Below are 12,877 nucleotides of genomic sequence, written 5' to 3' on the forward strand. Positions count from 1 at the left end.
GGGTAGCAAAGTGAGTGAAGAGAGAATTTTGTGGGGACCTCATGGTGTTCCGACCAGAAACATCATTGTTTCTTCTGTATGCAGTGTATTTAAAATTTAGATCCCTGCAGTTTCTCTCGCTGCATCTATGATAAGTAATCTGCACTTGTTTTTATTAAGGTTAGCTCTGTTTGGCTACTGTCTTTGTTCTTGACAACTTTTTCTACTAGCTAAGGATGCCTATTAGGGAATGCAACCATCAGATTGAAAAAGGGTTCGCCATTCAATCCTTTTCTACAGTGAATGGCAGCCCTTCTCCCTTCTTAACATCTAAAGTTTAAAAAGCATGTAGTAGGATACCTAATACTTGAACAAAGCTTGCATGCAGTATTATTTTCTGGGTGCCTCAAGTGCAGCACTTTATGCTATGTCAATGGTTGATTCTGCCAGTGGAAGCCATGAACATATCCCCACCTTGTGGAACAAATTATAGTAAGGTAAACAATCATATTTCTGCAATCATGCTCTAAGCCTCCTGAACTTTTTTTAATGAAAAACAAAAATAAGCTATGTGTACAAATCTGTTATTCCTTTTTGAGTCTCTTCAAACGATGTGCAGATTATTCAAATTTCTTCCTAATTATTTTTAACTTACTGGCTTTTTAACCTTTGTTTTTCACAGGCTCATATAGAAACAGAAGTCCATTTAGGTATTTCATAGAAAAGATTTGCATCTTAACTGGGAATTTTAACACGCTCTGCAACCCATCTGTATTATCCACTGATACAGCAAACAATCCTGTTTGCACAATCCCAGAGCCTTCTGTGAACCACAGAGAATTGGACTCCGTAGCAAAGTCACTCATTATAAGTTTTGAACTTGAACAGGGACAGAATTCATCAAATGTTCAGGACACTTGTATGCAAAATTCTTGTTCTGAAGGAAAACAACTTGAAGAGGATGAAGTTCTAAACATCTGGGAGCAGAAAGAAGCCCCAAAATGGGAACATCTACTTTGGTCTCTACCTAAAAGCTTAGGGGAAGCTTCACCTAGTGGAATCCATTGGGTATAAATTATTGCTTAACTTATGGAATGCAGGAAATAAACACTGTAACGGTTATGTTGGCTATTGTGTTGGCATCTGGAAAAAATGGAGCCTTGGAACGAGAAGTCTTTGGGCCGGTTCACATGCTCACCCAGCCAAGATTGCCCTTCTGTGGTGAATGGAATAAGTGCAGGTCTTCCTCTTTTACTTGCATATTTAAGGCATTGTGTAAATCCATTCATGAAGTCTCAGTTCACTAAATTTTTATCTCTTAGGGTGTAAGTAAAAGTTTGCAAATCATCCCGTGAGAAGGGTGCCTGGTTCCCAAAATATCTTATATGTACTGTTCAGAGGAGTGGTCTTGCCTGCTCCCTCTATCATGGAATGACAGTTCTTGGCTGGGTGATGTAGTCACTGGTCCCTAAAGAAGCTGCAAATTCACACCTAAAGGAAGTCCAGTCCAAGACGCATATTTTAAGCTGTGGGGCAAGTCAGAAAATTCAGTCGTTAAAATTTAATTCATTCTGCATGCATGTAATAGCTTCATTTTAAAACCATGCTTCAACATCGAAGGAGTTGCATTAACCTTGCTGGTCATATTTCTTAGCTCTTGGGGTCTATAAATGTTTAATGTTTGGTAGGCAGTCGCAGTACCTAGGCCAAATATATTTAAAGCGAAATTCTTGGAAAATGGGGACATAGTTGCTTGGGTAGTGATGTGTCGTTTTATATGAATAATTTTAAAAATGCACCCCTGTTTTGCAGCCATTCTTTGGGCAGAGTTCAAGTTGTAGAACAAGAGGCTTAGAAGAGGTCTCTTGCTGCCACTGAACCCTCAGGATGGTTAAGCTCCAAAGAGACTCATGTCTGCACTCATGCAAATGGCTTGTGTGCACCACAAGGGTGTCTAAACATGTGTGCCAATTTCCCTTTCAGCAGTAGCTGCTCATTGTTAGTGAGAAGCCACTTCAAAGGACCCCAACCTTTAGGTATGGTTTTCTAGGGCACAGAGGAAAGGAAATGGCAAGACTGCCCTTTGGATTCCATTTGATTACATGGAATAACAGGGTATGAGGTAAAGTGATTTAAAAAGTAACAGCTTCTTCTCAGTTTGGTGACGATGATTTTTAAAACAAACAAGTGAAAGGGATGTAGCTTCTGAATATGGTAAGTTCCCTCAGCCTTAATTTTAAAGAACAAGCTTTTCATTATTTTGTAATTTATATGCAGTACTTGTTTTGGTTGTTTTTTTTTAAGAATAACATATTTAATTCGTTTTAGCAGAGCTTTTCCAGTATAATTATGGTTTGCCAACAGAGTTGTTCGGACACCTGAAAGTCAACTTTACTTTTAACGGTGCACTACACAGTACAACAGAACTCATTCATCATTTGTTAAAAGGCTTTAAAATGATCGTTGACTGGACACAAACTATTTCAGTTGTTGAGAATTTTAAAAATCCCTTAAAACAAAAACACAGTGCTGGCTTTCACATTTTTATAGTACCAGTTTTGATTGATGCTTGTAAATGTAACTCCTTCTAATCATGTATTGTCTATACACATCTATTTACATACACAGATTTGTATATAAGGTGCTTACAAAGATCAGAATTGAACTGTAAAGATTTGCAAATAGAGCATAAGGTACATGTAAACATTATTGGTTCTTTTTTAAAAACAAGTATCTGCCTTGAGCCATATATATTGAGTTTTAAATGCTGTACAAAAGTGATATTAAACTATTCTATTCAAGTGTATATGTTTTTAGAGCATTTTAAAAAACCTATATATTCATATATTGGAGCTCACCTGCTGTGTGTGTGTGTGTGTGTGTGTGTGTGTGTGTGTGTGTGAAGGGTAACAGGTTGACAATTCCCTGCTTCCTATGTCCTGTTCCTCATGCCTCATAGGGTTGCTTTTCAAGGTGCCACGGGGCAGGACTCCTCCTACCCACCTCAAAACAGGGAAGCTAAAAAGCCCTTGGGCAGTACACTACATATGGCTCTTTAGATTCCAGCCACTAATTATTTATAATATAGTGTTTTCGCATGTACTCGCACGCCAAGCAGAGTTAATTAAATTGCTATGTTTTAGGTTTCAGAAGATTTGTCCCCCGCTTTCTTGAACGTTCAGCACTTACATTTTTTTAAGCCAGTAGATTACATTGCATTGGCAGAAGACAAGCAAAACTCCTAATGCAGGACTACAGCTGCCTTGTAAAAGAAACATGAAATACATGAAGCCACTTTACACAAATTCAAATGATTGGTTCTTTCTGCCTGCTGCCATCTAGCAGCTTTTGTCTAGCCTCGTAAACAAAGGCCCTTCTTACTTCTGCTATGTGTGAAATTGAGGCCTGAGCTGTAACCCCTCCCCTTTAATATGAATTTGTCCTATAGTATAGCCGTTTTTAACATCAGTGCCAAAAATGGTGCTTTGCAGACTCTGCTGTTCGTTTATTCCTCCTGCATATATGACATAGGTCTTGCCTTTTCTCTTCTTTCCTCTTGAACTAACACTGACCTTTCCTGTCAATGTATCTGAGTCAATTTCCATGCCGACACCGGCTAATTTTGCTGAAAACATTCCCAATCTATCACTCGTGTTCCTTTTCCCTCGGTGAGTAAGCAAGCTATGTTCATTGTTACACTCAAACTTGAAAAGATTATGGATATAGTTGCTCCATAATAGGTTAGGAGGATGCAAAGGAGAGTTCTTATCCTCAGATCTATGATGTATCTTGATGGGCCAGTTTTCACAGACACATCCTGTTAAGCTCTTAACAGAGTATTTCTGCCAGCTGAGACAGAATTAGATTTGGTTCTCTCAAAATTACCCCCCCCCCAAAGTTGTATTTTGTTTCTCATGCCAATTCTCCCACACCCTGGAACCTGAAGAGATACGTTAGGTGACCACTCAAATGTGACTCCATAGTGGCTCTGGATATCTGGCTTAGAGCAGTGTTTCCCAAACTTGGGTCTCCAGCTGTTGTTGGACTACAACTCCCATCATCCCTAGCTAGCAGAAACAGAAGTCAGGGATGAGGGAATTCTAGTCCAAAAGCAGCTGGAGACCCCAGTTCGGGAAACACTGGCTTAGAGTGTACCACTGAGTCTGTTTTGAACTCTGTACCTGATCTTTACTCTTGATTCTAAAACATTTTTAAGAGAAGAAATGGATTCCAGCTACTTATGTTCTGTGTGGTTAGTTAGTGCCTCATAACCCAGCAATTTAAAATGCTTCAGTAAGTGTCTCGAATAATTTTCTTCCATTTCCACTATTTTGAATCACCTCCTTCTATAGCATTGTTAAGAATGTCGTATTAGGAGTCCTCTGGAAACTATATTGCTCTATAACTCATAATTTGCATATAGGTTTCTTTTAAAAAAAAAAAACTGCATTAAGAGTGAGAGCATATTCTTGCTTTCTCCAAAGAACACTAAATACAATATGCATAGCTGATGTACAGCTTCCGTCTTCACTTGGTTCAATAATGTCACCCGCAGGTAAGAGAGAGAATCACAGTTATTTTCCTCCTTAAAACAGTTGTGCCACAAGCACATGGCTATATACTGTACTATTCACTTTCTAATCTACTTATGGATACAATGTTCAGACATTTTTCTGGGCAGAAGCAAATATTTCTGTTAAGTTGGCTATTTATATTTTAGTGTTTAAAACCCCTACAAAAAGAAAGGAAACCTTGCAGACATTTACATTGTAAATAATCATACAAAATACAGGCCTCTCAACTTCTGCACAATAGTACAGTAATTGGAATGCTAAGAGCTGAATTTTAACTGCATATCTCTGTCCAGGTTTTGCACAGTGCATGTATATGTCTGTAATATGTATGCAAATATGTCACACAAACATGCTGCCAGAGTTGCTGAACTACATTTGGTTCTGTCAAAGGCTTTCTTGCTCACAAAGGCAGGCTGTTGTGCACACATTGTGCGTATGGGCCCCTTACCATCTGTTGTGCATGCGATTTGTAGCCAATGATTGTGTGAATTGACCCAAGGTCTTAACCACCCAGACCTTTCTGACTGAAAAAAATCAGTCATGCTCAGTTTATTCATTAAAATATAAGGCTCTGAGAATTCCAAATTGGCACCAATTTCTGCGCGTTTAGTTCTCTGTCTTTCTCTAAGAGAAAAAGGTTTGTAACGGAGCCCAATATAAATGTTGGGAGCAATAGTTATTCTTCTGTTTCCAACTCTGCTCTCTTCTTGGGCGACTTCTTGGATAGCAGTATATTTTGCTTGATTCTCTACAGCGTGAACAGCTGGGGGCCCTTTCTTGCTGCCTCCCCAAAAATCTGAGCACCTGATGAACCAACTATTTGGGAACTTGCTCAGATTTGTTATAATGGAGGTTTGGGTTGAATTCTGATTTGCTTTAAAAACCTTAAACCTTGGGTTTGATTTTGCTTCAGGTTCATTAGGCCCACTTTGTTAACATTCACTTTTATTTGTGGATCATAAAAGAAAAGAAGCATTTTTTTTCAGCTGCAGGAAGTATAGAAAAGTCTTAAAACGGTCATGACAGAAAATTAGCAAAAGCAACCCTTCTTTTTACAGTAATATTATTACTCAGTGCTTACAAGCCTGAGGGTGGCTAGTTGGTTATGTTTCTTTTTAAAAATGCTGAAGTGCAGCTGGTATTCCTTAAAAAATTAACTTTGCAGCCACAAAAGTTCAATCCTGGAAAAAATTACTGGGAAATGCAAGGATAGTGATGTCATGTATTTGTTTTAATGCTTATACATTCAAGGGGAAAGCATTCATCTGCTTTTATTTCAAGTCATTTTGAAGTAAAATCCATTTCCTTTTTGGCAAGCCTAGCATGAGCATTTTTAAATTTAAAAACTGGTACTTGTAATTAATGTAGAACCACTCGATGGTTATGTTTCTTTAACAATAATTGCACGGTATTGACTATAGCTTACAGCTTCATCCACCAACAATAGTGTCTTCTGCATAAGCCAAAAAGGGTCCCAAATCCAGCAATGATGGGCAATTTTATGGGTTTTACAGGACATAAGTATTTTAATTGCCTAGCACTTGAGCCTCTCTGCTCTTAAATTGGGCTTCCGAGCATGGCTTGTGCATTGTGGTAGAAGGCCAAACATTGTCCATTACTTCTTTCTCCCAGTGGTTCATAAAACAGCTCAGCTGCAGATCTGCAAACTGCTTGCGGTGTCTGTACAATATTTATCAAAATCAGCTGTACAGTATCAAGATTGCAGGAGCCAGAAATGGGGCCCAAATATTAAATAAAAATAGATTGGCATAAAAATATACATAGTCAATTTGAATTTGTAGATTGAAGACAATGAATAAGTAATTTGCTTATCTTAGAATGTCACTTCGCTTTCAATAATTTAGAGATGGGTTCAACAAGCACAAAAAAATTCTAATTGGATTTCATGGAGCACACAAAACATCTCGGGTGGGGGGAGTGGAGAGCAGTCCAACATGATGATGTGTATTTATAAAGTAAGTTGGGGGTTTTTGGGGGTGGGGGTGGGATGGAAATGCAAGTACAATTTTTAGTATTCTGCCTTATTTCAGTAGCATGCAGTTTCCTCATCTTCCACTAGATGGAAGTGTTTCACAATGGTATTACAATCTGTAGGACTTTTAAGGACTGTTGAATACCATCCAAGGTGTGAAAATTACCAGTTCTCATCCTTTTCCCCAACATATTCCAGAGGAGTTTCTGAATAAAAATTAAACCCCAAATATAACCCCCCCAAATTACATATTCAGCAGAAATAGCCCTTTCCTGAGATATAGATCATTACATGGATGCACATTATACTAGGTAATACTATTTTCCCATATGTCCCAGAATTATCTACTCTGATGTAGAGATATACAGATGAGAAAATGTTTCTCCTGTTTAGGGTGCTATCTCCACTGAAATAAGTGGCAGTTGTGCAAAATAACTATGGTGCTCTTGCAGAGTTCCCATACTTTTTGATAGGCTTTGCACACAAGAACTTCTATCTCAGTGGACGGTGCTCTTTTTAATTTGTACAGAAATGCTTTAGTATATAGGACCGATGTCCTCATTCCAGTGGTAACCTCTTCAGGCCTACTTGGGTTTTACCACCTCTAACCTGTAGTAAAGAAAAATGAGTTGTTTAAAAACTACAGTCCAACAGAGCTATTTTAAATAGGATCGTCATTTAAAACCAAAGCCCTGCAGTTCCTGAGCCACCAAAGCTAGGAGTTACTCAGATCCATCTCCAACACTAAGTAAAGCACAAGGCTCTACACACACACACACACACACACACACACACACACTTAGTTTTTCTTACAATGGCTTTACAACACTTTGCTTGGTCCTAAGGAAAGTATTGCCTCAATGTAACTTTCTTCCCAAGGGAGAATGAGCACTACCTATGTTTTTTGCCTATTTGGGAGATCATGCTTAAATGTGTGGGTTATTCATGATCGTATCTGTTGAGAATTAGAAAAACAGCAAGGGGAGATTTCTCTATCAGGAAATGGAGCATTTGCATCTAATACTTCATCTGTTTAATTAAGGCAGCATTCAACCCCATAACCATCTGACCAATGAAATTTACATCGTAATCGTGTTATTAATCTTGGTGTTTCCAAATGTCTCAACACAAATACATCTACATTCTCTTAACATGGACTAGCCCTGAAAGCAAAATACATTTCTGGCCTTAGTGAGTGAGCAACTTGCACTAATCCACAAATAAGGATATGTCACACCCTAAATCAAAGATGCCATCCAGCCTGTTAACTTCAGAAAATCAAACTACATAGGACCATCTATCGAAGGGCCAAATTACCTATTACTAAAAGATGCAGATGTTTCTACGGAGGAGCAACTCCAGAAGTGGGGCAACTGTTGGCAGCATCTGGAGCTGCCTTCATCAAAGGCCACCCTATTGATACTTCTTTCATCGTGGTGTACTGTGTTGATAACTCTACTGCTCACAAAAGTTTTGGTTTTAACAGGTCAATGATTTGTACAGAATTTATTACTGGAGTGCGGAGGATGTTTCTCCCCATTTTGATTAATCTTTCCAAATTGCAAACTGACTTGTGTCCTAGAGAACGTCCTTCTGAGCACTAATTTTCCATGCCAAAATAGCTGAAGACAGCATGTCCTCTTTTGTAGGTGAGCCACAATTTTGGCTGACAAGTCTCATGACAAAATGTTCCCTGAAGTTTAATACTGATGCAACTGTAAGCTTACTTGTCCAGTTGGGAGTATCGTAAGAACCAATATGTCTGCCAATGGTCTGGGGAGACATAAGCCTAAAGTGTACAGCTAGGGAAGCACTCTCGCTCACAGTAAGGCAATTTGCGCAGTTGTCAGGTGTGGATGGGGGTGATGTTCATATCTCGTTGCAATGCAAATGCTAATGTGCACCCCGAGCATTATAATAGGGTGTGAGCATGTGGTTTATACAACTGTAGCTCTCTTGGAGCTAGCAAGTGGTATCATGGCCCATTAGCACTTGTGGAGATAGGTCAAAAACTGGTTTGAGGACCTGCTTTTATGTTAACAAAACGGTGCTAATGACTATCTCTAAATGCCTGGCTCCACACACACACACACATACACTCCCCCCCCCCCCATTGTAGTGTGTGTTCATTCTTTCAAGCAGCCCTAGCCACATATCCAGGGTCTTTGTCTTGGAATACTTGCTGTCAAACAATATGGGCATGACTTTCCCATAAGGTCATAATATAATGTGCTGATTGCAGGAATCTGGCAACAGGCACGTGGTTTGTTCTGACTTTAGGTTGGTTAAAATCCCCATAAAACTACTGACAGATGTAGGAAGAGCACTGTTTCTTTCCCTTGGTTCTGCTGGTTGGGTTTCCCTTTAAGACAGCCAACCCATTTCATTATTATGTGAAATAAAGGTAAAGGGTAAAGGAACCCCTGACCGTTAGGTCCAGTCGTGGACGACTCTGGGGTTGCGGCGCTCATCTCACTTTACTGACCGAGGGAGCCGGCGTACAGCTTCCGGGTCATGTGGCCAGCATGACTAAGCCGCTTCTGGCGAACCAGAGCAACGCACGGAAATGCTGTTTACCCTCCCACCAGAGTGGTACCTATTTATCTACTTGCACTGCGTGCTTTTGAACTGCTAGGTTGGCAGGAGCAGGGACCGAGCAACAGGAGCTCACCCCACTGTGGGGATTCAAACCGCTGACCTTCCGATCGGCAAGCCCTAGGCTCTGTGGTTTAACCCACAGCGCCACCTGCGTCCCTATTATATGAAATACTAGGCTTTTATTTAATGCTTATAGCAATGGGCCAGCAAGGATGAAACTTGGGTATGATACATGCGGAGCAGCAATAGAAAACAGCTGTAGTGTATCAGAAGCTTTATGCTATGGATGGGGAAACTCTTGTCCATCAGATGTTGTTGGACTCCAACTCCCAACAGCCCCAGCCAGCATGGCCAGCAGGCAAGAGTTGATGGGAGCTGTAGTCAACATCTGGAGGGTGATAGGTTCCCTATAAAATCAAAGAATTGTAGAGTTGGAAGGGACCCTAAAGGCCATCTAGTCTGACACCCTGCACTGGAGGAATCTCAACTAAAGCTTCCATAAAAGATGGCTGTCCAGCCTCTTCTTAAAAACCTCCAAGGAAGGACAGTCCACCGCCTTCCGAGGGAATCTATTCCATAGCTCTTGCCATTAGAAAGTTCTTCCTGATGTTTAGTCGGAATCTCTTCTCTTGTGAATTGAATCCATGGGTTCGGGTCCTAGCCTCCAGAGCAGGAGAAAACAAGCTTGCTCCATCTTCCATGCGACAACCCTAAATATCTGAAGATGGCAATCATATCTCCTCTTAGTCTGCCCTTAATCTCCTCTTATCCTATCCATGCTTTATATTGTTTGGGGGAATAAAGATAGTTTGGTGCCAAATGCCACATTCCACCAACATTTTGCTTAGGCAGTGGCACAGCCAGTGTAATTGCTTAGCCATGGAACTTCATCTTTCCCCTAAGAATTATCAATGAGGTGGGAAAGACCTACATATTTGTCTTCGCTCCTGCAATGGCAATACAGTCTACAGGCATATTTATTTATTTATTTTTAATTTCTATACCACTTAATATTTTTAATAAAAACCTCAAAGCGGTGTACAGCATTAAATCAATAAAACAGTAGCTGGGCAAAGTTCCTCCGGCCTCATGAGGAGCCTCTTTAGTATAGGAGAGATGTGGCTATTTTGTGTGTAAAGAGCTGTAAGAGGTTGAAATTTGGTAAAGATTTTGGTAAAAATATCCAACTATCAGCATGGGAAGATTATGGAATAAAGAATGGAAATTTACGGCCTGTTATAAACTAAAGGAAAATCTTTTGAAGATGTTTTACAGGTGGTATATAACTCCCAGCAAACTATCCAAAATGTATAAAACAAGATCTAATATGTGCTGGAGGTGTAAACAGGCAGAAGGGACACTTTCATATGTGGTGGGGTTGCAAAAAAATTAAGAATTTTGGGGATATTATATATGAGGAATTGAAAAAAATGTTTAAGCAAACTTTCATAAAAAAGCCAGAAGCCTTCCTCTTAGGCATTTTAGATTCAAATATTCCAAATGGGAAAAAAGAGAATATTCTTACATACTACAACAACAGCAAGAATATTAATTGCCAGAAATTGGAAAGGAGAATTAGTACCAACAAAAGAGGAATAGCAGGATAAATTATTTGAATATCTCAAACTGGCAAAAATGACAGAGACAATTAGGAGACAGCCAAACCGAAAGTTCAAAAGGAGTGGGAAATGTATAAAGAATATTTTAAAAAACAGTGCCCTCAAATTAAAACCTGGACATGCTTTGATTAATTTTTGCAAACCACAATATGGATTATAAGTATAGTATTCAGATAACAGAAGAAATGGCAAAATGATTAAAGAAGCAGTTTATTAAACAGCTAAGACAGACCCGCTTTGAGGAAGACGGAAGTCTATTGGGGAAGATAAGGACTGGGAATTAAGAACATGGTGGCATAAGTTCTTTTGCAAGAATGTATGGATTTATGGATGGATGGATTTTTTTTGTTTTTTATTTTTGTTTTTTATTTTTGTTATTTTTTGTTATTTATTTATTTTTTAAATTTCTTGTGTGTGTTAAGTAAGAAAACTAATAAAAAGCATATTTAAAAAGATGTTGAAATTTGGGTGGATTTCACATAATCTCTAAAAAGGGGAGAGGATCTTGATCTCTTGATGGACTTGGAAGAGAGGTTGATGGACTTTGAAGAGAGGTGGGGGTAAACTAAAGTTGATGCGGGTGGCGCTGTCGGTTAAACCACAGAGCCTAGGACTTGCCGATCAGAAGGTCGGCGGTTCGAATCCCCGCGACGGGGTGAGCTCCCGTTGCTCGGTCCCTGCTCCTGCCAACCTAGCAGTTCAAAAGCACGTCAAAGTGCAGGTAGATAAATAGGTACCGCTCCGGCGGGAAGGTAAACGGTGTTTCCGTGTGCTGCTCTGGTTCGCCAGAAGCGGCTTAGTCATGCTGGCCACATGACCCGGAAGCTGTATGCCGGCTCCCTCGGCCAATAAAGCGAGATGAACGCCGCAACCCCAGAGTCGGCCACAACTGGACCTAATGGTCAGGGGTCCCTATAACCTATAAACTAAAGTTAGTAATAAGATAAGTAATAAGTCTGTGGGTAATTTATTCAAGTTTCAATGTAACTCTTAGGTATTTCCATATGGGTGATGCACCTACTCTACAACAGGTAGAAAGCAATTTTTAATAAGAATCAGGATAAGTCTATGTTTGACAGTAACAAATGTTTATAAGTAAATAATTAAAATCTGTTACCATTTCTGTTCTTTCAAGTCTTTTAACTGAAAACGTAGCATCCCCCACCGATCAGTCCCCTTTTGATTTCCTTTTCCACTCACTCTTATAGCAATATAGAAATCTCAGAGAGGCAATAGTCTTTTATAGTACCCTTTCTTATACAGCACTAAAGTATAAGATGAATAGCTAAATTCAGATAAAGTTGGGAGCGATCTCTGGTGAAAAAGTGCAAAGATATACATGTGCACACACATCCTGATAAAGTTGAAGGAGGTGGGTTGGAAAATTGCCAATGCAAAAAGGGTCCCATAAAGACCTTCAGGTGACCACTACTAGCATTGAATTACACAGCCCCCTGATCCAACTGTACTTGTGAACAACTAGTAATGTGCAAAAACTGCCGACTTTAGATGTGATGCACGCCACAATTTGCACTAAAGTATGCATCAGTCCATTTCAATATGGACACAGTGAGTATCAAGCAAATGAGGGTGTTCTTAACCAAAAATTATTCTACCAACCCCCACCCATCTCTGAAATATTGAACATTAATAGGAAAGAGATGGTGATGATGCCCAGTGGGTTTTTACTTCTTCTTTGAACAACAGATTGTGCCATGCCATGTAATCTGCTTGAGACGCTCCCTTGGTTTCAAAAGATGTTTGCCAAGTGATAGAAGCAAAAGGATAGCTGCTGTTCAGAAAATAGAAGACAAAAGCTGCTTTGGGAAGATGGAAATAGTTGTACTTGGGATCCCAACCACAGTGCCGGACTGATGTAAGTGAAAAAGCCAAAAATAGAGGCTTTTGCCCCACAGAGCTTGTGGTCTAGATATGAACTTTGCACATGTTAGCAGTCCTAAAATTCACCAAGACACAGGTGGGGCTTCTATGGATTTTATGTGGAATGTAATACCAGTGTAAGTGATACAAATGTGACTGACCTATGACTGAGCAGTGTGTTGGAGTCCTTATTCATTCTTCTAAATGTCAGCTGAGTTGGTGGCATGGAAACA

General features: G+C 39.7%; 2 protein-coding genes across 5 annotated transcripts in view; one reads left to right on the top strand and one right to left on the bottom strand.

Annotated features, from left to right (window-relative positions):
- KIF14 (kinesin family member 14) overlaps nucleotides 1-2,780 on the top strand; it is a 31,424-nt gene extending 28,644 nt beyond the window's left edge. For all 4 annotated transcript variants that reach the window (XM_083506711.1, XM_083506712.1, XM_083506710.1 and 1 more), the window contains exon 30: nucleotides 662-2,780. In XM_083506711.1, the coding sequence (XP_083362837.1) occupies nucleotides 662-1,053 (392 nt within the window). In that variant the 3' untranslated portion in view covers nucleotides 1,054-2,780. The remainder of the gene's footprint in view (nucleotides 1-661) is intronic.
- CAMSAP2 (calmodulin regulated spectrin associated protein family member 2) overlaps nucleotides 1-12,877 on the bottom strand; it is a 183,358-nt gene that overhangs the window by 145,182 nt on the left and 25,299 nt on the right. The window lies entirely within an intron of this gene.

The sequence above is a fragment of the Podarcis liolepis genome, assembly GCF_965112155.1.
Source record: "Podarcis liolepis genome assembly, chromosome: 6".
NCBI classification, from domain to species: domain Eukaryota; kingdom Metazoa; phylum Chordata; class Lepidosauria; order Squamata; family Lacertidae; genus Podarcis; species Podarcis liolepis.